Source organism: Fusarium oxysporum, chromosome 8 (assembly GCF_000149955.1).
Source record: "Fusarium oxysporum f. sp. lycopersici 4287 chromosome 8, whole genome shotgun sequence".
NCBI lineage: Eukaryota > Fungi > Ascomycota > Sordariomycetes > Hypocreales > Nectriaceae > Fusarium > Fusarium oxysporum.
Window position 1 is genome coordinate 1,869,457 of NC_030993.1, and position 22,306 is coordinate 1,891,762.

Sequence of the window (22,306 nt, forward strand, 5' to 3'; positions counted from 1 at the left end):
TGTATGAGGACGTTGACGTTAGTGGCTCCAGACGCCCGGCTTCAGTCAGGCGTTAGCAGTCCCTTCTACGCACAGTCACGAGCAGGCTCGAATGAAAATCTCGCAGCGCTTGCCACAGCCGACCTGTCGCACCCGCGGCACTTCATCTCGATTGAGCCGATGTATCGCTGGACCCTTCTCGAAGAACGACCTCCTCCACGTCTCTGGGCTCGCTAGGCACGCCTGGCTTCATGTCCCCCACGTCGGCACCCCAAGGCCCAGCTCCGCGATCGGAACCTGCAACCGCAGCACTTACCAGAAGCAACAGTTCCGAAGACTCATCACGCAACTCTGCTGAACACGTTGATCTCGATGTCTCTGATTTGACTGAACTCAACAAGGTCCCTAGCTACCAGACAGCTGTCAAAACCCCAGCTCGCTCACGTGCTGGTACTGGGGACCTGCTTCTGCCAGATTATCAGACGGCGCTTAGCGCTCCCAGGACACCGCCTGCTACGGATTACCCAGCAGATCCTCTGGGCACAATCTCAGAGGATCAGGACGGTGAGGATCATACTCAGCATATATCGCGCCCTTCCAGCTGGATTGGTAATGGCCGCGCTTACACGGATGATGCTTCAACCTACCGAAGGATGCATCCCTCGCAGAACCGAAATCAAGTTGTCTAGATGGGCAGCTTGACTTACCTTTTGTTTCTTTGTATTCACATGACCATCACTTGATTGGATATGTTTCACAAGCCTCACAGGGCTTGCCGGCGTTTATGCGTTATCAATTACGGGAGGCCTCGAATCATGGGAATTATAGACAAGGCGTACTTTTGGTGACGAGCTCTTTGGCTCGGATGATATCTACACAATATTGGGCCCAGAACAATGCATAGGGAAAACGATGGATGAAGGATGACACTTGTATAATTAATACCCTTAAAGGATATGATAGCAAAGAAGAATGATGAACAATATGTTCAAGGCACATTAAGACTGGCTAACCACCAGTAAAATTCCTTGTCTTGAAAGTTGACATGGAATTCCAGAAACTGATATCTTGAGATGGTGAATGGTTACTATTTGTCGACAATGACATAGGGGGCGTTTGCGACTTGGTGGCGAGTGAACGAAATTCTTCAGCACTCGGTGACATCCGAACAAAAGCTTGTTGGACTGTTTAGTGCGTATTAACTCGATCTACCGGCGATGGTGGTGGTGTGTTGGCGCAACTGCATCGAGAGGGATGGAAGAACTCATTTGAGTTTGGTGAAGAAGAGGGAGTTTTGGTGATGGAAACTTGCTGTGGACAATTTGTGTCTATTGGAGATTCTATTTCACACTTTATAGTGTTATTTCCAGAAAAGATATATAGTAACTGTATCATGATCAAGGTATTGATATTTCGAGAGAGGGAGCCAAGGCCAAGCTTTGAGATGGACACAATTCGTTGCATCTATACCAAGCTTGTCCTAGTCGTGGTGTCGGTGCGACACAAGTTCAAGGGACCACGTCCAAGAGTTTGCGGTACTTGAAGGGCGATTGACGTCATGACCTGGGATGTCAACGAGGGTCTGGTGATGGTTTATCTTGGTGTTCATGGTAGTCTCGACGTACTATGACCGTGAGGGTTAAGGGATAGATTGACTTGCTGCTAGTGACTTGTCGGAGATTTGATGTAAAGTGATCAGCTTGAAGAAGAGGAGAATGAGCATCTGCTGGTGCTGATCCTTGGATAGCTGAAACTGGAACTTTTGAGTATACCTGTTGTACTATGTGCAACTTGAAGGACTCAGCTACATCAGGAGGATATACTTTTGAGACTCCAAGTTGACGTCTAATGTTCGAGCTCTTTAAAACAGGATATCGACATGACCAACTTGTACTAAAATATATTTCGATCGTACCTATTCTCACCGACTTAGCACCCACCTACCTAGTATATTCATTCTACCTCCCTTCTGTAGGTTGGCCTCTTTTTATTAGCGCTGGACCTTCAGCTCTTCATGGCTGTCTCAACAACCCCTCCCAACTAAACTGGCCTGAACCTCGACGTCATAAGAGCTCTCCTGGCGATCATATTTACGTTGTACAGCACATTATTTATCCACGACGTTAACATTAGCCTGATGATCTAACTTTTAGTTGATTGTCTCCCGCCAAGAAAACCAGGAACTGATTAGTATTCAACCTCTTTATACTCCGTATATAACCCTGTGATCTCCCGCTCCAACCCCTGCAAAGAGGATCAGAAAAGAAGCTCATAACCCTTGACTGTGATACCCCTCCTCGCACCTCCCTCCCTGTCTGCCAAGCTTGGACAGTGAAATCTAATCTCAACTCTCCATATCCATATCCATACAATCCTACACGTCCTTCGCCCCCTTGGACACCAACAACACCAAAACTCTTAATATCTCATCACCCAACATGGCTTCACCTACAACAACCGACCTGCCCTCGAGGGCTACTACTGGCTTTAGCACCGCCAGCGAAGATGCCATTCCCGAAGTTGACCCTTCAAGCGTATGTCACCTGAGGTCTCCCTTGTGCAACATGCGCTGCAGAACGAGCGCGCAGCTTTTAAAAGAGATTTGGGCTAACATTTTAATGAATAGACTGCCGGCTTGCTTGCTGAGCGACTCCAAGCATGGAAACATGCTGTTGGCTACATAGAGGAGTACATGAAGGCCATGGAGAAGATCCACGGCCACCACGCCAAAGAATATGAGCGGGCGCTCAAGGTGAGCTTGACCCAATTCCAATTCTAACTCCCCTCACTTCAGTAGACCTTGATCACTAACTTGATACACAATAGGCCATCAACAACCCCCTCAAGGAGGGCCACCACTTCGACCAGAGTCTGGGCGGCGTTGCCGGATTCTTCGAGAACATGCGCTCCAACACGCAGTCCCTCATCAACACCAACATCGAAACCGAAAAGAGCATCAAGGGCTCTGTCCTCCCCGTTCTCGAACGCTTGCATAAGGAGATCAAGCACAAGGCCAAGGAGCTCGCCCATGGCGCCGAGAAGGGCGCAAAGGAAGTTGACAAGGCTCGCAACACCACTCAGAAGCAGATAGAGCTGCTTGGACAACATGCGGCTTCTTTCGACTCTGCGGGGGGTCATCTCAACAGCCACGACGACCCTTATGTCGTCTACCGCGGTGTCCTGCACCGTCTGAACAGCCAGGTCATTGCCGAGAACAACCACCGGAATGACCTGATTGCTGTTCAGAACAACTTCCAGAGCTTCGAGGCTCACGTCATTGAGGTTGTCCAGCAGGCCATGGAGGCCTTCACACAACTTGCTGGTGGCCAGGCTGACAAGACCCGCGCTCTGTATAATGACCAGCTCTCGGTCATTCAACGTGTCGCTCCTGACTTTGAGTGGAATGCCTTCAAGGCCCGCAGCGCCGACCGCCTAGTTGACCCCAACGAGCCCGCCCGCTCTGTTGACGCGATCCAGTTCCCCAACATGAATCACGTTGCGACCAAGGCTCTGATCGAGGGTTCCCTGGAGCGCAAGTCGCGCAACAAGCTATCTTGGGGCTACTCGACAGGTTACTACGTGGTCACGCCCTCCAAGTTCCTCCATGAGTTCAAGGATTCGGATAACAACCGCCAGGACCCCAAGCCGGAGCTTTCCATCTACCTCCCCGACGCTGTCATTGGCACTGTCCAGGGCGAGAAGTTCAGCGTCAAGGGCAAGGACAAGTCCAAGACCATGAGCAGCAAGCTTACCGGCTCAACCGAGCTCAACTTCAAGGCGCACACAGCTGCTGATGCTCAGAAATGGTTCCAGGTTCTCGCAGAATGTGGAAAGAGTACAGCTCCTTTGAGCACCGGCTCCAGCCCTGCTGGATCTACGCCCACGTCGCCCAACCCTCAGGTCACAGCTGACCCCGTTGACGCCAAGGTCCAGTCTCCCATTACCCCCGTGACTCCTGCTACTGAGCACGGCGCTCAAGAAGCTGGTGTTGTCGGCGGCGAGGCTCCTGCTGCCGCTGCTGCACCAGCTCCCGTAGCCGCTCCAGCGGCAGCTGAAAAGAAGGAGACGGCAATCTAGAGGCCTGAATGAGGCGGACGAAGGGTGACAGCCATTGCGTCGGAGGCCCTGCACAGTTGATTTTAATGGACGGAGTTCTCTATACCCAGTCCTGCATACACAGGCAACAATTGTTTTTTCGTCTCTTGATTTGACTGTGGTTCAAAGTGAGGCTGGCAGCGACAAGGACATTATATCGTTTGGTGACGATGCTGTTGACGTGGCTTTTGGTGGTTTGAGAGGAAGATGGTTGAAAAGAGCAAGTCCAGGCTCATGACTTTGATATTTAGAATCTGTCCTTGTTGCCTTCATTATTATCGGCGGCTCTTGTTGCGGAAGGAAGAAATTAATGCGGATGTGCGTTGGGTGAGTTGTTATCAAATTGGCTTATACCACTATACCTACTTAACCTGTGTTCGAATCATATTATACAGTTTCACTTCTACACTCTGTCTTTACAGTGATCTATGTGATAATCTGCCTAAGGTACCCTCCCTTTGGACATGGTAGGACGTGGCCACTTGTGTTTCCCTTTTCGTCACCTGAGCGATATTCTACTGCGCTCCTAATAAACAGTTGATTGAAAAGACCATCCTTGACTGTGATACCGTGTATCAGATGCGGCAGATATCACCGTGCATTACCAAATCACAAGGCACCGCATATGGAACCGGGGAACACGGCATGTATATATGCCATCTCGTAGAAGCCCAGCTGAATGGGTACGCATGCTCCTCTGTGCGAGAGTAAGCATGGCTTATACAGTGCATTCTTGGCAGTATCATTATCGTGGAGATGCGAACCAGTGGCTGTGAGGAACAAGTGCAACTGGCGCGAGGATATAAGAGACCGATGACAGAATGAGGCGAACAATGCACAACATCATATGTACGCAGTCTAGTCCTTCCACTGGGTTACACCTTTCATGTATTGGTTGCCAATCGTTTTGGCTATCTGTGGCTGGGTATAAGCCATTTGGTTGGTTGTACAGATTAAATAGGGCGAGTTCTGGAAGCCACGCGCTTGGATGCCTTGAAGATGAAGGGTGGGCAGGCGAGGCGATCGATCCGAGGCAGGGATTGGAGCTATAGCTATAAGGCTCTGGAAAGTGAATATAAGACGCAGTTTGACGACTACTTACATATGAGTTGTCATTCAAGGATTTGGTTCCTGTAAGCTTTAGATATTACAAGACATGCATAAGTTATCCTATACTTTTTTTTTTTTTTTTTTTTTTTTTTTTTTTTAAAAAAAAAAAAATCAGTTGAGTCATTAAAAAGTCGATGGCCCATCACAACTGTGTGCATGTGTAGGCGGGCGGAATAACACAACACAACACAACCCAGATGAGGCTGAAGGACGAACTATCTGCCTAATTCCTCACACCCTCTTCTAGATCCCTTCCTCTCTCCTCGGGCAAATCCAAGGACGCAGCCGTTTCAGAAGAAATGTAGCACAAGCGTCAAGTACATTATCTCCGGTCTCGTCATCCAAATGCGAAGGCCATCATGAGCTTATACAAGGCACAGTTGAAAAAGACTTGCACAAGTCCGCCCTGCTTTATACACCAACAGGAATTGCGAGTTCAGACACATTCACATCATTTTATTCATGGCTCAGCGTCTGCCTCGCGCGGACGCCTTAAAAAGCCTCTTAATTGTACAGGCTCTGAAAGACTCGTTGTGAAAAGAGTACTGCAGCGCAAGTACCGAATAAGGCTCTGACAAGCAACTAAAAAGATGATGGAAGACCAGTAGATTGGCTTGGTCCCCCTATCCAACAGCAGCCTTTCTTGTCCTCCTCGATTAGTTTCGTTTCCATTGCGTGTCCATATCCTGGGAAGGTTATACAGAACTTCCCATCACCCTCAGCTTCAACCATCCTCAGAACCTCTGACATACAGGAAGATCACAAAGACTCAATTCATTTACCAATAGGGGAAAACTCGTGTACCACTGATTTGTATACCCCGATGCTCGTCAACCCTGTTCCTGTTGCCAAAGCCTTGATTGTCCCGGGCTAGGAGCAAGAGACATTGGACACAAGCAACACTTAGCAATCCAAAGGCCACACTCACCACTTCAACACCTATCACAAAGCATCAAAACAATCCAATTCACAGCCAAAATGATGGCCAAGCCATGGAACGAACACCAAGGGACTATCACCAAGTTGTACATCAAGGAGGGTAGAACACTCAAGGATGTCCGCAACATTATGAAGTTGAAGTACAACTTTGACGCTTCGTGAGTTTCTTTACTCCTTTCCCTTTCCCTTCCATTCCATCCTGATACATATGAAGACACAATTCATATTGGCCTTTACCATAGGAAACGCTGGGGAAGACTGTCTTGCTGACTACCGTCACAGAATCCGCTCATATCGACAGCACTTTGATATTTGGGGAGTTGGTAAGTATACTTGCAAGAAACGAGAAGAGCGCCGTCGCCGATCCCTCAATAAGAGCCTGTCTCTCTCCCCATCACAGTCTCTTGCAGACGTGATCATAAAGCAAGAAGAGGCACGCTCACCAGCTTCTTCGTCGGGCTCCAGCGCTGTAAGCCGACGCTCATCAGAGCAGAAACCTCTGCCTGTGCTGAAGCAGCCCATTCTCTACCCAAACTTTTTCCAGGACCAGATGCGGTCTCAAGACGATGCGCAGACAAAGATTGATGCTTCTCGAGCGCCGTTGTGGGAGGGCCTGGACATAGACATGCTTCGCAGTTCCCAGACTGCTCAAGCCATGTTGCCATCGTGCGTATATCCCTCTGTTTAGTGCCCCGAACAAAATCACTAACATGGCTTGTGCAGAATCATGCCCATCCAGTCTTATAATGAGGCTACGAGCTGGCCAGTGCCTCGAGGCGCGCCATCGTATCTCAACAGTCCTCCCCAGCCCTTTGACCGATCACAGTTTAAGACTATGGTCCCGCGGTATGTACCTGACCAGCCGTTGTACTCTCGTGACGCTGGACTCCGGTTGGGCTTGCGAGCTCCAGACTTGTCTGTGGGCAGACCAAACTCAGGGGATCTGCTTCACCACATGGTTGGCTATCACGGCGTGGCACAGGGGTAGAACATATGTAGACGACAGACAGCAAGGGTGCATTCCACTAACACTATCTTTCTGGGGATGGGACACGTTCAAGGATGGAAGGGAACATCGTTGGGTCACACTCCTTTCATAAGCGTTGGTTAAGTGGCTGGGACAAACGGTTGATCTCGGAACGTCTCATATTAAATATATACGTTATCCCATCATGGATTTTATTCTAGCTTGTTTCCACTTACCGGTGTTCTCAATCGATTTCATTGTTTTCATTATTGCTTTGCAATAGAGTACCAAGAGTTCAAAGCAGGAGCGGGTTCGAGACGCGGCATGCTACAGTTTGTCACTTGACAAGTTGGCCATCAAAGGTAAGACGTGGCGACTATCCACACCATCTACGATAGAACTCTTTGAAAATGTTTTGATTGTAAACCTTGAAAGTCATGTTAGCGACTTGATGTAAATGCGTTGATAAACAGCGAAAGAGTAATGTGATAAGAATTTCAGGGTAAGGTGCCTTGTCACAGGCGTTATCGTCAAAGCAATATGGCTACGTTGACCGTCGTGATATAGTAACATCATTTAAGAGTGATTGGGGAAGCAGAAGGTAAGAAAAGACTAACCCGAGACTATGGTCAAGCCCATGGCTGAGTAAGTGAAGAGACGATTTGAGTATGCTTTCGAAATATCAGTCGCTATCGCTGAAAAGTCTGCATTGACGTGTCGTGGAGCATCTCGATCAGGGGATAAATGAATTGTCGTCGTAGCGTGAGCTCGGACATATGCTTGTCGTTTTCATTTTGGATCATCATAGAGATGATGTGAAATGCGAATGCAGGGGCAAGTCGGCTACTCACGTCTTGATCATCTGAGAATTGGTTAGCACAAGTTGCCTAGTGCTTGCGAGCAAATTTGCAAAAGAATCGCGTGTCAGGAAATGCATGAATGGTAAAGTAAGATTGTGTCTGCATCGAAAACTCGTATAAGACTCGTCATCTAAAGGGTTCATCAGGAAGCGAGGATGCTGCTGAAATATGTGAAAATTTACTTACGGTTGGATAAAACCAGTGAAGTTTGAATGATAGGATTGAGTGGCAGAGTACTAGCGCTCGAGGTAGGTTAGCCTCAATGGCTCGAAAACATCCAAAGCGAAAGTAGATGGTGACGAGTCAGTGGGCGAGGTTTTCTAGGCCTGCCGCAAAGTGGCTTTTCTTGCTCATGTGGTATGATTCGGAGCCCAGTGCCGCTTCATCATGAAAGGTCGGGAGCGGGTCGAGATGAGATATCGCATACCTTGCTAGTATCTAGTCTTTTTCAGGTCAGCGCAAGCTACTACATGCATGACAACAAGTGTGAGGAATGAGTCTCAATCAGAAATAGCCATTTTATATCGTCAAAGAAGAACTCAGCCGGTAATTTCCAGCGTATATTGTAAAAGAAATGATCATCACGAGAGGGGGGAAAGGATGCGGCGTGGGCGCTATATTTGAACGTACCATTTCAGCCCTTGTCGGGCGTAGGGGAAAGCTTGAGCATTCTCGCAATGATCCACCGCTTGGTGATGAAAGAGCTATTCAAAGGTCAGCGCGTGTTCAAAGATTGCAAAGTGCAAAAGCGAAAGCGTGATCGAAGTCTTTCAGACTGACGTGTAAAAAAAGAGGTTTCATTCCATTTAGGTCAAAGACTCTAGTTTGCGGTGTAAGGTGTCATCAGGAAGAAAGGAGTAGCCGCGCAAGATATTGCGCCGTCTAGAACATACCTCAGCTTGATTGTTTGTTTGTTTTTGTGTTGTTGAGAAAAACTGAAGAAGTTTGGAAGAGCGAAAGTTTTTGTAGAGAAAAAGCTCGGACAAAAGCTGCAATGTGGGGAACACGGGCCCTTATTCTTCCGCCGCCGCATCTCCCTAGCAAAGCAGAAGTATAATGTTCGGCGACGAACGACGACTAAGAAACGGTCCACATTGAGAAAACTCAGTGAAATATGGATCTTTTCAACTGGATCTAAGATTGCAGCTCTCGAACTACAAGGAGTTTGGTGGAGTAACTAGAATTGTGCTTTGAAGTTTGGGGAGGTTGGTGAACAAACCGAGGTGACCCTGACCTCTCTTCATCCTCGATTGCCATCACGTGATATCGCGTTCGAAGCAACCATCCTCACGCGCCTTTCGTGAAATTGAGTCTGTGACGCCATTACTTCCTCCATACCGCCCGTAGACACAATATACCAACCTTTTATCGTATAAAAAGATGCCTGAGATAGCAGAAGGTCTGTTTGACACTTGGATTCCGAGATGAAGATCCAAATGCTGAGCCTGAAACAGTTGCCCGTATCGTCCATTTCCTACGCCTTCATGTGGTGGGGAAACGCATCGTATCCGCTTCTGCGATAGATGACAAGAATGTGTTTGGCAAAGTCGGTACAAGTGGTGAAGAAGTAGAAACTGCTTTGAAGGGGAAGAAGGTTAGGAATTGCCTGCTACAAGTCGCGCTCAACAAGCTCATCATTCTAGATCGTTTCCGCAGGAAGCCAGGGGAAATACTTCTGGTGAGCCAACTCACGGCGTTATTCCAGGATCAACCCAACTTATCAACGATAGGATAACCCTTGACAAACCTCCGCATCTAGTAATGCATTTTGGAATGACAGGCAAGTAATTCTTGCAAGAAACGAAACCAAAGAAATACTAAATCAGAGGGACAGGTTGGATGCACATCAAGGATGAACAGACAGCATATACCAACTACTATAAGAAGATGAAGGAGGGCGAGCACGAACAATGGCCGCCCAAGTTCTGGAAGTTCCAGTTCAAGACCGAGGGTTCTCCCGGTGTAGAAGTAGCCTTCACAGATGCGCGTAGGTTTGGTCGCGTGCGACTTGTCGACTGTCCCGGAGACCAGATAAGGAAGCATTCGCCTCTGGTAGAGAACGGACCGGATCCAGTTGTCGACCATGATCGTTTCACCGAAGATTACTTGCGTTCCAAGATGCGAGCCCGCCATGTTCCTATTAAGGCCCTCTTGCTAGACCAAGCGATGATAAGTGGAATTGGTAACTGGGTGGCCGACGAAACACTGTACCAAGCTAAGCTTCACCCTGAGCAATACTGCGACCAGTTCAACGACGCCCAAATCGCCACCCTGTATGAAATGATCCGCTATGTCTGTCAAACAGCAGTCGATAAATTGGGAGACTCGGACGAGTTCCCCGAACACTGGCTCTTCAACTATAGATGGGGCAAGGGCGCAAAGGGCGCTGCGACTAAGCTGCCGAACGGCGAAAAGCTGGCTTTCATTACAGTTGGCGGACGGACAAGTTGTTATGCGCCCGGTGTACAGAAGAAGACGGGGAATACCGCTCCTGGTATCAAAGAGGAACCTCTCGAAGAAAAGGCCGAAAGTAAAGCCCCCAAGAAGTCAAGGAAGAAGTCACCAGAGGCAGCCGAAGAGAACGTTCAGCCGCCAAAGAAGAGGCGCGCAAAGGCTACCAAGAAGGAGACGAATGGAGACGCCATAAAGATAGAAGATGCTGCCGAGGAAGCCCAGCCAGATCTCGGACGAAGAAGATCCACCCGCCTAAGGAAGTAGATGCCTGGTCTTGGCTCTAAGAACGCAAAGGGATGAGTCGCCAAATGGTCGAGCTGGTCTGTCCTAGTTTTGTGTAGGAGTTCGGGTCATTCAAAACTCTGAGGTGTTCTTGTAGTACGTACCTTGGATGTTGCCCATCATGAGTTCTTTGCCCCGTGAGAAAATTGTAGCCAGTCCTGGACCAATCCCCAAATATTCTAAGAAAGCGGAGTTCTTACTACATAATAACAATGTCTATTTGCGTTGGGTTCTCCTTTCCCACACTTCGTTAGTTGTGTAGTTTGATACAACCAGGTATCATTTCGTTCCAAGCAATTATCCATTGCAAAGTCAATCACGATAAGTCTCATCACGCCTATTTCATCACACCGCATGAAGCCTTACAAAGATGTGGCCTGGCAGAGGGTAGATATAGGAAAGTTGACCGAGTCACCCAAACTTTAAGGAGCATGAGGTTCACATTGACACGACCTGGAACTGCATGAATTAATGACAAAAATCAGATATAATCTGGACCTAAAGCTGCCACAAATTACCTAGTAGTTAAAAACGCCAGCTTACAAGCCAGGGACAAGCATGGGATGAGAGGAGGGATATCTTTTTCGTTGTCTTTTCAACCGCCACTTTTCGGGACGCCATGAAACCCAGTCTATGCCAAATACCCCTAGGAATCCAGAAACAGATGCAAGAATACAGGAACCAACTGAAGGTAGTATCGTCAACCATCAACCGCCCTGTGGATATGTGTGAACATGAATCAAGTAGAACAACCAGCCACTCGCCCGCCATATTCCCAACAAATTCTCCTAATAACCATTTCCTATGCTAATGTCGGTTCAGTTGCCATTGGACTCAGCGCCATTGGCCTCGAGCTTTCCCTCAGTCTTCTCGATGTAGGCGACCAAATCAGCAATGGTGCAGACCTTCAAACCCCACTTTCGGGCGAAAGCGATACAATCCTCGCCTCTCAGCATGCCATGGTTATGACGAAGAGCCTGGCCAGGGGTTTCCTCGCCGACGTCGACAATTTCGCAAATAACCGCGGCATGGGCCTTGCCAGCCAGTCGGCAGAAGTCAACAGCAGCCTCAGTATGACCCGGTCGCTGTCTAACACCACCAGGGCGGGATCGCAGAGGAAGGACATGGCCTGGACGGCGGAAGCTATCAGGACGTGCGTTGGGGTCAGCGAGGGTGCGGCAAGCTAGAGCGCGGTCGCGAGCACTGATTCCGGTTGAGACAGAGGGGTCGGCTGAGTCAACTGAGATGGTGTAGGCGGTGCCTCGAAGGTCCTGGTTGTTGGGTACCATCTGAGGGAGGTCGAGAGAGGTGGTAATAGCGGGAGAGAGAGGAGCGCAGACGTAGCCGGAGGAGTGGTGGATGAGGAAACCCATCTTCTCGGTTGTAACATCTTCAGCAGCGATGATCAAGTCGGCTTCGTTTTCTCGTGAAGGGTCATCGAGCACGACGAGGAATTCTCCATTTCCTGTCACAATCAATGTTAGCGCAGTGACACATGAGGCAGGTATAGGAGCCACGTACGGAAAGCCTCGATCGAGTCTGGGATTGAGTCAAACTTGTTCTGAGGGATTGTGGCGGGCATCTTGGAGGTGTGATAGGGAATAATGGAAGAGAAATTGGACAGTGCAAGGTGTTGAGTGTTGAGCAGCAATTGGATTCCCAAAGAGAAAGCTTGGCTTCTCGACCTCGGCTTGTGACTGTGAATGCGACGGTTGCGACGGGACGCACGAGGAGAGCGGGTTCGGAGGCGGAGACGGAAGCGGTAGCGGCACGCGGGGGTTGATGAAGGGTCAAGGAGGGGAACGGAACTGCTTTTTTTTTACTGGGGACTTTGATATGGAAGCCGATTAGGTGATTGTTAAGCACCAAGTAGAAGTTGAGTAAGCAAAGAATTGATTGAGTGAGTAATGATTCAGGCAATGAAGAGCGAACTGTAACTATCAAATATGCTCGGATACGGCATTTGATTCTCGCATCGCATGATTCAGACAGAACCTTTTTCTCCAAAGGAAGCCAAGCCCCGCTCCGCAGTCCGGTCTTAATCACAGCCGCGCGGTGAATTTCCCGCTCGCTTCCTTTCGATCGAGCCCGGCTTATCCGGTCTAAGTAAGCCCAGATCCCATAAGACCTACTCGAATGCCGAGTCACTTTACCCTCGGGGCCATTGGTTGTGAACCCGCGTTGCATCGTCAACGCTGAGCTCACATGTCAATGCATTGGTGATTGAAAAGGGTCTTTACTTGATCAGGCAGTTCGGGTCGTACTCTTTTGATTGTAATTGGTCAGTCCTGGCTCGCTCATTATGTCAGCTTTGTTAAGACGTTGTTGGACTAAGGAATTGCGAAGCATCAGTCAGCGAGAGACGATAGAAATTCTTGGACTTTGTGCAGAGCAGTAGTGGAACCGATGGCGGAACCGTCCGAGTCTACCCTGTGATCGAATTGAATCTTGTCATCGTTGACTTTTTTTTCAGGGTCCATAGAGACTATCTTATCTTGCTTGGCTTGCAGCTTTGTCATCCGCTCATCGATCCTCGCATCATCCACACCTTACCTATTCCATTACCACCTACCAACCAAACCGTGACCTCTCTCACTTCACCTCCGAGCCTCCAAATATGCCGGCTCCGTCCCGGCCGGCGGGTGCCCTCTTCCGCAACCTCGCCCGATCAAGTCGGCGGCCTTTCGCCCTCCCATTGCCGGCGAGCCATACCATCGCAGCCTCTATTACGACATCGCCATCACCTCGATGGCACTCCACGTCCTCGTCCAACTCGTCACAGAATTTCTCATCTGTCAACCCCGATGAGGTCTCACACTTCAATGCGCTCGCCGCCGACTGGTGGGATCCTCATGGCTCCTCCCGGCTACTTCATCTCATGAATCCTTTACGTCATGACTTCATCCGCGCTTGTCACCGCACCGACCCCGATTCTCCCACTCGAGACCTGACGTTCCTTGATATTGGCTGCGGCGGTGGTATCTTTGCCGAAAGTGCAGCTCGTTTACCGACTACCAGGCATGTCACTGCTATCGATCCCACCCCCGAAGTGCTCGCTGTAGCACGTTCACACGCTCGCAAAGATCCTGGTCTTCGCTCCAAGCTCCAATATCGGCAAACATCAATCGAAAATCTTCCTATCCCTGCGACACCACAAGAGGCCTACGATGTGGTCTCATTGTTCGAGGTTATCGAGCATATCGATGCTCCAGGCGCATTCCTGGAAAAGGTGCGCCCCTTCGTCAAACCTGGGGGATGGCTTGTTATGAGCACCATCGCGCGAACGTGGATGAGTTGGTTTACCACCAATTTCATGGCCGAGGACGTTCTGGGTATTGTTCCCCAGGGAACACACGACTGGAACAAGTATCTCAACGAGGAAGAGTTGCGAACTTTCCTCGCCGGTCGAGGCTGGAGCCACCCAATGGTGCAGGGTGTAATATATATCCCTGGGCTTGGGTGGAAGCAGGTCGATGGCAGTGAAAAGGTAGGAAACTACTTCTTCGCTGTACGTAAATCCGAAGCCTGATGGGCTCGGTTCAGATATGTATGATTCATGTTGCTATACGGTTACAGAAAAGTTTGGGGTTGCAAATGATCAAATGAAAGTCAATTGTAATATAGTGTAAAATGATTGCTTGGTTCACCAGCTGAAAGGCTCTTACTATTTAAAGTTTTATCGGATTGGGGATTTGTTAACTATTAAATTGGCATGATTCTCGTCATGGGAACTTGATCCTAGTCCACCATATTTCGATTGGTGAGACTATTCCCCTCTGCCGTGGTCTTACTGTAAGGCTGGGAGGTTCTCGTTTGCAAAGTCAGTCAGAACTAGCAGTTCCTAATGTCGGAATGTGCACCACCGAACCAGTAACATCGCAAAGCATGTTGCGGCTGTGCGAGCTGATACAGCTCCACGCTCCTAGATCATCCTACCACTAATAAGGATTTACAGCTTACTGGGTATATGATCCTTGGCGTAACAGGTTTTTGTGTTGCGCAACAACTCATACAGAACAAACAGTGCCTCACGTTTAACATTATCTATCGGGTGTATTTGCTCCGAGCAACAGCGAATCGAATCTAGAAGACGTCCAATTACCTAGGAAGGTATTCACATGTTTCGATATTCGTGACCGGGCAATTACGATGTACTTTACAGCCAGCCAGCCACCCGAGACATCCCCGTCCACTAAGATCCAATGCCTTAGCCGACAGCGCCAGGGCAGATTCCGCTAATTAAGAGGGCTGACAGAGTCCAAAACGCCCTATGATCGACCGTCGATACAGTGCAAGACCGGGTTCATGGCAGCAGAAACGAGGAGTCAGTGGCTGCCCCGTAACTACAGCTGCAACGGTTCCTCCACTCCCGTCAGAACCCACTTGACCTGGGCTCCTCCTGGATTGATCGGCCTTTTCCTCTTTCTCCTAGCTACATCAAATTGAAGGTACCATTTCTAATGATGACTGTCGTTCGTTGACAACTATTCTAGTGTTTCTATTTCATTGTCTATCTGTCGTTTATTTCCAGATCAGCCTGTCTTTTTGTTTTGTCTCGGCAAGTCTTGTCTCAATCGCTCGCTGGTGTCTTGTCTCGCCCTTTATTGTCTTGCTATGGGTTTGATTATTTGTTGGATGACGACGACTCCTACCGTACCCTCTCACCACTCTTGAAATACCTGACCATTGCATTGCTGCGAAACCTCACCTCTTCCTCCGCCATTATGGTGGTTCATCACTTCTTTTATTCACCTCTTTATATACGATTTTTTGTTGTTTCTACCTTGATCTCTCTATCCTTCTCACAATTCATCCCTAGCTCTGATGCTAAGGCGCGTAACCTCACAGTCGTCCGCTCACCAGCAAATCGGGATGTGACTGTCTCTTATAAAACTCCCGAAGGCGTCTGTTCTACAGCATTCGACTCTCAAAAGCAGTACACGGGTTGGGTGTCGATTCCCGGGGATTATCCAACCAATCTCTTCTTTTGGTTTGTTGAGGCTCGTGAGCGAACTGACAGTCTCACTATCTGGCTCAATGGAGGACCAGGATCCAGCTCACTCTATGGTTTCTTCACCGGCAACGGGCCTTGTGAAGTTGTCGAAAAAGGATTAAATGAATATGAAACGCTTGTACGAGAATGGGGCTGGGATCGAGCCTCTAACATGCTCTTCATCGATCAGGTAGGTAAACCTCGAGTATTATCGCCGACTTACAGGAGCTCACATGCACTTTTCTAGCCCAACCAAGTCGGCTTTTCATACGATACGCCTACCGACGGCACAATAAACTTTCTCAGTGAAAATGTTACTGAGCCTCCAGTGTCCTACCCGGAGCTTCCAGAATGGCTCGTTCGCAATGGCACTTTCAGTTCCAACAATGGAAATTTTACTGCCAATACTACTGAAACCGCTGCTATGGCCGTTTGGCATATGGTCCAGGGCTTCTTGACCACGTTCCCACAATACCAGCCTGCCTCGCGTTCTCGCAACAGCTCACTCGGCATTAACCTCTTTTCCGAAAGTTATGGTGGTCGCTACGGTCCTATCTTCGCGGAAACCTTTGTACAGCAAAACGCTCGCCGAGAGAGTGGGGAGCTACCACGCAATTCAACCATTGATGTCCATCTCAGTTCTCTCGGCATCGTCAATGGTTGCGTTGATATGGAAACTCAAGTACCGTACTATCCAATATTTGCCAGTGACAACACATATGGCTATAAAGCTTTGTCTACTAGCGACGCCAAGTTCAACCTCGATAAGTTCTCTGCTGAAGGCGGCTGTCGCGACCTTCTTCAGAAATGCGCCACCGATGCATCAGTCAGCGATCCTGAGGGCGAAGGGGACGAGGAATCTATCAATGAGATCTGCTTCGAGGCTGAAAGTAGCTGCAATGTCATTCAAAACGCCTACTCTAGTTCGGGTCGTGGGTACTACGATCTTGCTGCCCCCCTAGCCGACCCTTTCCCACCCATGACATTCTTGGAATACCTCAACCAAGACAGTGTGCAACAAGCTATCGGTTCTCCTATCAACTTTACAATGACCAATAGAAATGTCAACCTCGAGTTCCAATCCACGGGCGATCAGGCGCGTGGCGGCAATATCGCCCGTCTAGCTTCTCTCCTCAATTCAGGAGTACGGATTGCCCTGATATACGGAGATCGTGACTATATATGCAATTGGCTTGGTGGAGAAGCTGTTTCGCAAAGCCTGGCTAGCGAAGCAGGCGGTGAATACAGCATTCGCTTTCCTGACGCTGGATACGCACCCATCATCGTCAATGATTCGTACATTGGTGGTGTTGTTCGTCAGTTTGGCAACCTCTCCTTTAGTCGTGTTTACCAAGCAGGCCACGCCGTGCCTGCTTATCAGCCTGAGACTGCCTTCCAGGTTTTTGCTCGTATCATCCTGGGTACTTCGATTTCTACTGGCATGGACATTGATGCCGCCACGTATAATACCACAGGTGATGCCAATGCGACGCATACTGAAGATCTTCCCAAACAATTGAATCCTACGTGCTACGTTCGGAACTTCCAAGGTAGTTGCGATTCGGGCGCCGAGGAACTAGTCAAAGATGACAAGGGGATTGTAGTCAATGGCATACTGTATACTTCGAAGGAAGATTGGCCGTTGCAAGCAGAGACGACGGAGACGCCAACAACATCAACTTCAGATCCCAGCTCAACGTCGGATATGACCGGGGTATATACAGCAACTGAAACACCTGATGCTGCAGCATGGAACCCACCCAATTCAGGGCTAGTGGTTGCCATTGCTGGCATATTGGTTTTGCAGGTTGTTGCATGAGCTCCCCAAGTCTGAGGGAACACTGTATTGTTTGCTGTACTTGCGCAGCACGAGCAGAGAACATTGTTGTAGACAAATCATGGCGTTATCCCCCAAGGTTTTATGGGTAATGGTAATTGGCACCGGTTGGAAAAGCATCGCATTGTATATTTCTGATTCGGTTGGGGCTCGTTGAGCCAAATAGCGCAGGGGGTAATGAACCAGTTAAGATACCCCACGTTGCCGTAAATACTCACAGAGGAAAATATAGCATATTCCGGAACGCCCTTTTGATTCATATTCAAGTCCTGTGATTCTCTCGGGCCATTCTGTTCTTCAATTTTTATTCACTTATATACTTATGTGCAGCATCCTGAAGACTGTTATCAATTGCTAGATTGGTTTCTATCGGGCCTAACACTGGTGGGGTATCATTTTATCGTCTCTTCGTAGTGAACAAACTCGCACGTTTGACCGAAAACCGCAGTCATTCTCCTCTCTTCTCCCTCTTGAGCGGTCTTCCGGGGACGGCCTGTGAGCCTCTAACTCGAAGTTCGTCATCGCCGTCGCCGTCATCATCTTCATCCATCATTTCCTGCTGCTGCTGTGCCAGACGAACACGCTTGATACGGCGCGCCATGGCTTGGTCCTGGAAGAACTCGTGGTCAAATCGCGCACGCGTGAATTTCTGTGCACCACGTTAGTCAATAGTACTTGGATGATGGAGAGTGAGCGGACCTGTGAGCATCCTGCTTGTGGACATTGAGACTCTCCTCGCATGGGTAGATACTCGAGCAGAGCGGCCTTCTCGAATGTATGTTTGCAGTTTCGGTTGGTGTAAGGATCCTTCATGGGTTGTAATGTCAAAGGGCAGTTAATGCTCTTGACCTCGCGCTCAACGGCAATCTCATCGTCGTCGTCTCCGCCCCCGGCACCCGCTCCTGAGACGTCACCGGTCATTATAGGCTCGCCATCGGGAGTAAACCAGCGTGAGGCATCCGGCAGTGGAGGCCCCTCATCGCCAGCCATAGCATCGTGCCACAGCTTTTTGAAGCCAGCGTAGTCGTTATTAAGAGCATAACGCTGGTGGACGGACATTTTAGTATATTCAGTGTCTTTCTTCTGGCGCAGTTCTTTGTAGACTTCGAGTAGGCTTGTTGCAGCCAGCGGCTCCTGCTCGTCGTCCTGTTCGCCTTGTTGGGTCTCCACTTGTCTTTGCTGAACGGCTTCTGTACTGGCCGTGTCATACAACTCGCTGAATATGACAACTTCGTCTTCCAATTCGGCTCTGCGATCGACCATATCACGAATAGCCTGTTCTGATGCCGCTGTCAGTGTGTTAATGCGCTCCTCCAATTCAGGGAGATGAGCCTCAAGGCGTTGCTCGTCCTCAGATTTCTCTGTCCCCTTCTCCTCTCTTCGGGCTTTCAGACGGGCCAGCTCTTCACGCTGCACGCGCAATCGCTCGTGTATATCACTGACGCTAAAGCCAAGTAATCGGACAGATTCGTTGATTTGCTGTTGATATGCGGCCGTTGAGCGTGTGTTTGACAAGTCGTGCAGCTTGCGGCGAGCAGCGTCGGTGAGTGGGCATGCTGGTGGTTCATATTCAGGTAACTCTGTATATGAATTACCAGTGCGGTTGATACCTCTCCGAGACATGTCGAGATCTTGATATGGCAGCTGTATAGTCAATTGGGGATTGTATTGATGTTTGAGCAGTCGGTGGAGTGTAGTCTCTGCTAGCGACGTGAAACGCGTTAATTGAAAGAGAGACGCGACATAGGTGAGTGGGCCTAACTAAAGTGTATCGCCTACCCTAGACCTTCGCTTTAGCCCCGTTTTGATATATCCGTTTTGAACGCCTGTGGTTCTCATTGGCAGGCGCCCAAACGGTGCTACTTCACTAACACGGATTGGAAAAGCATCTCGATGAGTTGGGTGGCACAAAGTCAAAGACGAAAATATGACATATTTCGCAAACGAACCGAAAAGAGTAAGGGGCTCAAACCAAGCGCCTGTCGATCTGAAGAATGGCTGGAATCGACGTCAATCAGGGTCCCTCCCTCTGAAACCCGAAATTGCAGCGTCATTGATATTACCTTGACAAAATGAAGAGGATAATGAGAATCAACTATCGGGCATTTATGGCGAGTAAACCGTCAAAAGACGCACAGCAGTCAAAAAGTATGAAATCACAACAACAGCAACCAATTGACAATGTCATGGCAATGCATCGACGTCAACTGCAGCTTCAGAGGAGAGAACGGGCTATCCCAGCAGCTCAGCTCAGCTCAGCCCAGCCCAGCCCGGCTCGGCTCACTACCCACTCAGCGTCACTGGTGACGATGGTTAAGGCCTAGACTCTATGAGGGTCAGGCACGTTGTCATAGTCATGGACATGGACATGGACCTTCTCCAACATCTCGATGCACTTTCCGATGCCTGCGGTCGTTAGCGAAAACCGACCAGTGAAATCCTTGTCTCAGGCGTTTGTCTTGAATCGGAGACAAAAGAAAATAGGGCGGGCGGGGAGACGGAAGCCTCCAATATGCTTGTGTTTGATCACGGCAACCAAGACTTGGTTCCACGCATCGAAGTCTTAGCAAGCCATCGCGCCTCAACACCAAACAAACTCTTTCTCATCCTGGACCTGTGCATCGTGCATCGGCTACAGCATCGATCATGCAAGAGACGGTCGCTCGTGCAATGGACCAAGGCTCGTCAACAACGCATATGCATACGCATATGTGTTGCTTATTAGCGAGGAGGGTCCAGATCAGTCGAGTCTAGGCCGACAAATGTTGTTGTTGGCGCATCGTCGATGTTATTGGAAGTCATCGTGATGGCGGGTAGACAAAAGCAACAACAAAAAACAAAAACAGCCCGGGAGCGATCAATATCTCTTGTATCTGATAATTGATTTGAAACGCCAAGAAGAAACAAACAAAAAATGACAATCTATAATAGATCCGAAAGATATTGTGAGGCACTGTATTGGCTTGATTTACAAAGAAAACTGCCGACAACAAGATACACTCATTGCACCGATCCAGAGGCCTAGTTCAAAGTACTCAGCGATCTCAGCAGTACGTACCTTTACGTTTCACCAATCTGACAGGCCGATTCTAGACTAAGTGGAGATCCTGGTCGATGAGTACCGATCTTGTGTCTGGAGACTGTTGCTGGCGATCTCTTCAACTGCTCGGGGACCATGAGAATCGAGCACTTTCAACCAATCGACTGAGACCCTACGAATTGGGTTTCTTTACCCCTACTCGTACCTATTACGCATACACCTTGTTATGGTATACAGACCCCTGCTTCAATGCTGTTCAACGACTGTTGGTTGTCTGTCGAAGCAAATATGAGGCTGTATTGCAAGCCCCTAGGACGCAAGAAAAGGTGCAAATCATGCTCAAATACAACCACCCATCCAAGAAAACGCTCTCCTCATTCTCAGTGAAATACGCACGCTCTACTTGACTCCCAATAACAGCCGCAGCAGTTCAACACCATACACAACACAACACTACCATATCAAGACTATACCCACACCAGATCGTCGTCACCCACACCCCCAAAGCATCCGCCGTCTCTGTCAATTCGCCTTTCAGGGTCCATCACGATTTGCATTCGCATTTGGAAACCTTTGAAAGCTCCGCCCGCACAGTTATTCCCTGACAAGTCTGACTGTCTTCTGGGGCCTCATCTGGGATAACTATCCAGCCGCATCCTGGACGCTCCACGAGTTCCTCCTCGCTTACCTGCCAGTTCATTCATCCCTCAAACTTGCAACCTATGCGCTTCCAGCTTTTCTAGCCGACTGATACCTGACGACTCCAACATCTTGCAACGCTGCTGACTGACTCCGTCATACCTGACCGCGTATATTCTGGTGCTACCTCAGCTGAGGAAACAGGGGCCCGGGCCTATATATCACCTTGCTCATAACTCCTGTTATCCTCGACATGACAGCTTCCATGCGTGCCATCTCTTCAACACTACCTCTAGGCTTTCCATCCTCACGCTCGCCCTCTCCTCACTGCTCAGCCATGGCGTCCAAGACAGCTCCAGCTATGAATCCCTGGGAGGTTAATGCTCTCAATGTAGGTTTTGAATGTGATCTTCTTTCAAAGTGGCACCCATTGACTTTCATAGTATGAGTTTCCTCAAGAGGGCTCCTTCAACGTTGATGGCACAGTAAACTCTGCAGGTACTTGGCGTCGAGTTCAAGACCCCGTCATTTACCCCGGGCTCTACGCTCCCAGTGGGATCGACATCATGTCCATCTTGGTGAGTCGACTTACACCGCACCACTCTGCCCACAGGCCACTAACAATAAAACAGTTCCGCGTCATGGGCCGACAAAACCCTCAAGTTGTCCTTGGTCCAGTGGACTGTTCTGTCGCTCTTGTCGTGTGCGATATGGGTCAGGCCGATGCCCCCGTTATCTATGTTTCTGACTCATTCTCCGAACTCACTGGATACACGGCTCGTGAGGTTCTCGGCCGAAATTGCCGCTTCCTCCAAGCACCACCAGGACATGAACGGTCTCTCGACAGGAAGGGTACGGACAAGGTCGCTTCACACCGCATGCGTCAGGCCGTCTGTGCTGGAAGGGAGATTCAGATCCCCGTCACCAACTACAAGAAATATGGCCAGCCCTTCAACAACCTCCTCACCATAATCCCCGTCCCCGTCGATGAAACTGGCCGTCGTTACTGCATCGGCTTTCTGAGCGAGATGGATTGAGTAGTCAAGCCTACCGCGATCTCGCAGTGTCTGATAACACTCCCGACGACGACTTGACAGCACAGATTGATAGT

General features: G+C 49.2%; 10 protein-coding genes across 17 annotated transcripts in view; 8 read left to right on the forward strand and 2 right to left on the reverse strand.

Annotated features, from left to right (window-relative positions):
• Nucleotides 1–56, forward strand: part of FOXG_03245 (uncharacterized protein) — a gene marked incomplete at both ends in the record, with an annotated part of 1,318 nt that extends 1,262 nt beyond the window's left edge. Inside the window, one exon of the mRNA XM_018380860.1 lies at nucleotides 1–56. Coding sequence (XP_018237236.1) covers nucleotides 1–56 — 56 coding nt within the window.
• A 174-nt stretch (nucleotides 57–230) lies between these two features.
• FOXG_03246 (uncharacterized protein) lies at nucleotides 231–668 on the forward strand (the record flags this gene model as incomplete). The annotated part of the gene is made up of 1 exon (XM_018380861.1): nucleotides 231–668. One exon carries the CDS (start codon nucleotides 231–233, stop codon nucleotides 666–668), a length of 438 nt encoding a protein of 145 aa, XP_018237237.1.
• A 954-nt stretch (nucleotides 669–1,622) lies between these two features.
• On the forward strand, nucleotides 1,623–4,656 carry FOXG_03247 (uncharacterized protein). Its single transcript, XM_018380862.1, has 3 exons — nucleotides 1,623–2,513; nucleotides 2,606–2,731; nucleotides 2,806–4,656. Exons 1-3 carry the CDS (start codon nucleotides 2,418–2,420, stop codon nucleotides 4,054–4,056), a joined length of 1,473 nt encoding a protein of 490 aa, XP_018237238.1. The 5' UTR covers nucleotides 1,623–2,417; the 3' UTR covers nucleotides 4,057–4,656.
• Nucleotides 4,657–5,356: 700 nt separating this feature from the next.
• On the forward strand, nucleotides 5,357–8,603 carry FOXG_03248 (uncharacterized protein). Of its 2 annotated transcripts, XM_018380863.1 has the most exons (4): nucleotides 5,357–5,501; nucleotides 5,565–6,281; nucleotides 6,406–6,789; nucleotides 6,847–8,603. In XM_018380863.1, the coding sequence occupies exons 2-4, from the start codon at nucleotides 6,163–6,165 to the stop codon at nucleotides 7,109–7,111; spliced, it is 768 nt and encodes a 255-aa protein (XP_018237239.1). In that variant the 5' UTR covers nucleotides 5,357–5,501; nucleotides 5,565–6,162; the 3' UTR covers nucleotides 7,112–8,603. The 2 variants fall into 2 exon arrangements, with proteins under 2 accessions (XP_018237239.1, XP_018237240.1); XM_018380864.1 differs by having other exon boundaries at nucleotides 5,357–6,281; nucleotides 6,847–7,342.
• Nucleotides 8,604–9,221: 618 nt separating this feature from the next.
• FOXG_03249 (formamidopyrimidine-DNA glycosylase) lies at nucleotides 9,222–10,994 on the forward strand. 3 transcript variants are annotated; one of them, XM_018380865.1, is made up of 5 exons: nucleotides 9,222–9,349; nucleotides 9,405–9,544; nucleotides 9,594–9,628; nucleotides 9,681–9,730; nucleotides 9,785–10,994. In XM_018380865.1, exons 1-5 carry the CDS (start codon nucleotides 9,331–9,333, stop codon nucleotides 10,666–10,668), a joined length of 1,128 nt encoding a protein of 375 aa, XP_018237241.1. In that variant the 5' UTR covers nucleotides 9,222–9,330; the 3' UTR covers nucleotides 10,669–10,994. The 3 variants fall into 3 exon arrangements, with proteins under 3 accessions (XP_018237241.1, XP_018237243.1, XP_018237242.1); XM_018380867.1 differs by having other exon boundaries at nucleotides 9,405–9,628; XM_018380866.1 differs by having other exon boundaries at nucleotides 9,594–9,730.
• A 47-nt stretch (nucleotides 10,995–11,041) lies between these two features.
• Nucleotides 11,042–14,521, reverse strand: FOXG_03250 (uncharacterized protein). Its single transcript, XM_018380868.1, has 2 exons — nucleotides 12,208–14,521; nucleotides 11,042–12,151 (listed from the first exon to the last, which is right to left on the reverse strand). The coding sequence occupies exons 1-2, from the start codon at nucleotides 12,871–12,873 to the stop codon at nucleotides 12,092–12,094; spliced, it is 726 nt and encodes a 241-aa protein (XP_018237244.1). The 5' UTR covers nucleotides 12,874–14,521; the 3' UTR covers nucleotides 11,042–12,091.
• Nucleotides 12,784–14,528, forward strand: FOXG_03251 (uncharacterized protein). Of its 4 annotated transcripts, none has more exons than XM_018380870.1 (2): nucleotides 12,784–13,103; nucleotides 13,160–14,528. In XM_018380870.1, exon 2 carries the CDS (start codon nucleotides 13,304–13,306, stop codon nucleotides 14,213–14,215), a length of 912 nt encoding a protein of 303 aa, XP_018237246.1. In that variant the 5' UTR covers nucleotides 12,784–13,103; nucleotides 13,160–13,303; the 3' UTR covers nucleotides 14,216–14,528. The 4 variants fall into 4 exon arrangements, with proteins under 4 accessions (XP_018237246.1, XP_018237245.1, XP_018237247.1 ...); XM_018380869.1 differs by having other exon boundaries at nucleotides 12,784–12,967; nucleotides 13,022–14,528; XM_018380871.1 differs by having other exon boundaries at nucleotides 12,784–12,967; nucleotides 13,033–14,528.
• Nucleotides 14,529–14,798: 270 nt separating this feature from the next.
• FOXG_03252 (uncharacterized protein) lies at nucleotides 14,799–17,963 on the forward strand. Its single transcript, XM_018380873.1, has 2 exons — nucleotides 14,799–15,869; nucleotides 15,927–17,963. Exons 1-2 carry the CDS (start codon nucleotides 15,411–15,413, stop codon nucleotides 17,496–17,498), a joined length of 2,031 nt encoding a protein of 676 aa, XP_018237249.1. The 5' UTR covers nucleotides 14,799–15,410; the 3' UTR covers nucleotides 17,499–17,963.
• Nucleotides 17,807–19,392, reverse strand: FOXG_03253 (uncharacterized protein). 2 transcript variants are annotated; one of them, XM_018380875.1, is made up of 3 exons: nucleotides 19,296–19,392; nucleotides 18,216–19,219; nucleotides 17,807–18,165 (listed from the first exon to the last, which is right to left on the reverse strand). In XM_018380875.1, exons 2-3 carry the CDS (start codon nucleotides 19,137–19,139, stop codon nucleotides 17,965–17,967), a joined length of 1,125 nt encoding a protein of 374 aa, XP_018237251.1. In that variant the 5' UTR covers nucleotides 19,140–19,219; nucleotides 19,296–19,392; the 3' UTR covers nucleotides 17,807–17,964. The 2 variants fall into 2 exon arrangements, with proteins under 2 accessions (XP_018237251.1, XP_018237250.1); XM_018380874.1 differs by having other exon boundaries at nucleotides 18,216–19,392.
• A 2,140-nt stretch (nucleotides 19,393–21,532) lies between these two features.
• FOXG_03254 (uncharacterized protein) lies at nucleotides 21,533–22,232 on the forward strand (the record flags this gene model as incomplete). The annotated part of the gene is made up of 3 exons (XM_018380876.1): nucleotides 21,533–21,586; nucleotides 21,639–21,773; nucleotides 21,828–22,232. The coding sequence occupies 3 exons, from the start codon at nucleotides 21,533–21,535 to the stop codon at nucleotides 22,230–22,232; spliced, it is 594 nt and encodes a 197-aa protein (XP_018237252.1).
• Between the last annotated feature and the right edge of the window lie 74 nt (nucleotides 22,233–22,306).

Coding starts and splice junctions, on each gene's coding strand:
- FOXG_03247 (XM_018380862.1), top strand. CDS start 2,418: ATGGCTTCACCTACAACAACCGACCTGCCCTCGAGGGCTACTACTGGC. Junction 2,514..2,605: donor CCGAAGTTGACCCTTCAAGC/GTATGTCACCTG, acceptor TTTAATGAATAG/ACTGCCGGCTTGCTTGCTGA. Junction 2,732..2,805: donor AATATGAGCGGGCGCTCAAG/GTGAGCTTGACC, acceptor GATACACAATAG/GCCATCAACAACCCCCTCAA.
- FOXG_03248 (XM_018380863.1), top strand. CDS start 6,163: ATGATGGCCAAGCCATGGAACGAACACCAAGGGACTATCACCAAGTTG. Junction 6,282..6,405: donor AAGTACAACTTTGACGCTTC/GTGAGTTTCTTT, acceptor CTACCGTCACAG/AATCCGCTCATATCGACAGC. Junction 6,790..6,846: donor GCTCAAGCCATGTTGCCATC/GTGCGTATATCC, acceptor TGGCTTGTGCAG/AATCATGCCCATCCAGTCTT.
- FOXG_03249 (XM_018380865.1), top strand. Junction 9,545..9,593: donor CTGCTTTGAAGGGGAAGAAG/GTTAGGAATTGC, acceptor TCATCATTCTAG/ATCGTTTCCGCAGGAAGCCA. Junction 9,731..9,784: donor AATGCATTTTGGAATGACAG/GCAAGTAATTCT, acceptor TCAGAGGGACAG/GTTGGATGCACATCAAGGAT.
- FOXG_03250 (XM_018380868.1), bottom strand. CDS start 12,873: ATGCAACGCGGGTTCACAACCAATGGCCCCGAGGGTAAAGTGACTCGG. Junction 12,152..12,207: donor AGACTCGATCGAGGCTTTCC/GTACGTGGCTCC, acceptor TGATTGTGACAG/GAAATGGAGAATTCCTCGTC.
- FOXG_03251 (XM_018380870.1), top strand. CDS start 13,304: ATGCCGGCTCCGTCCCGGCCGGCGGGTGCCCTCTTCCGCAACCTCGCC.
- FOXG_03252 (XM_018380873.1), top strand. CDS start 15,411: ATGGTGGTTCATCACTTCTTTTATTCACCTCTTTATATACGATTTTTT. Junction 15,870..15,926: donor ACATGCTCTTCATCGATCAG/GTAGGTAAACCT, acceptor GCACTTTTCTAG/CCCAACCAAGTCGGCTTTTC.
- FOXG_03253 (XM_018380875.1), bottom strand. CDS start 19,139: ATGTCTCGGAGAGGTATCAACCGCACTGGTAATTCATATACAGAGTTA. Junction 18,166..18,215: donor CACAAGCAGGATGCTCACAG/GTCCGCTCACTC, acceptor CGTGGTGCACAG/AAATTCACGCGTGCGCGATT.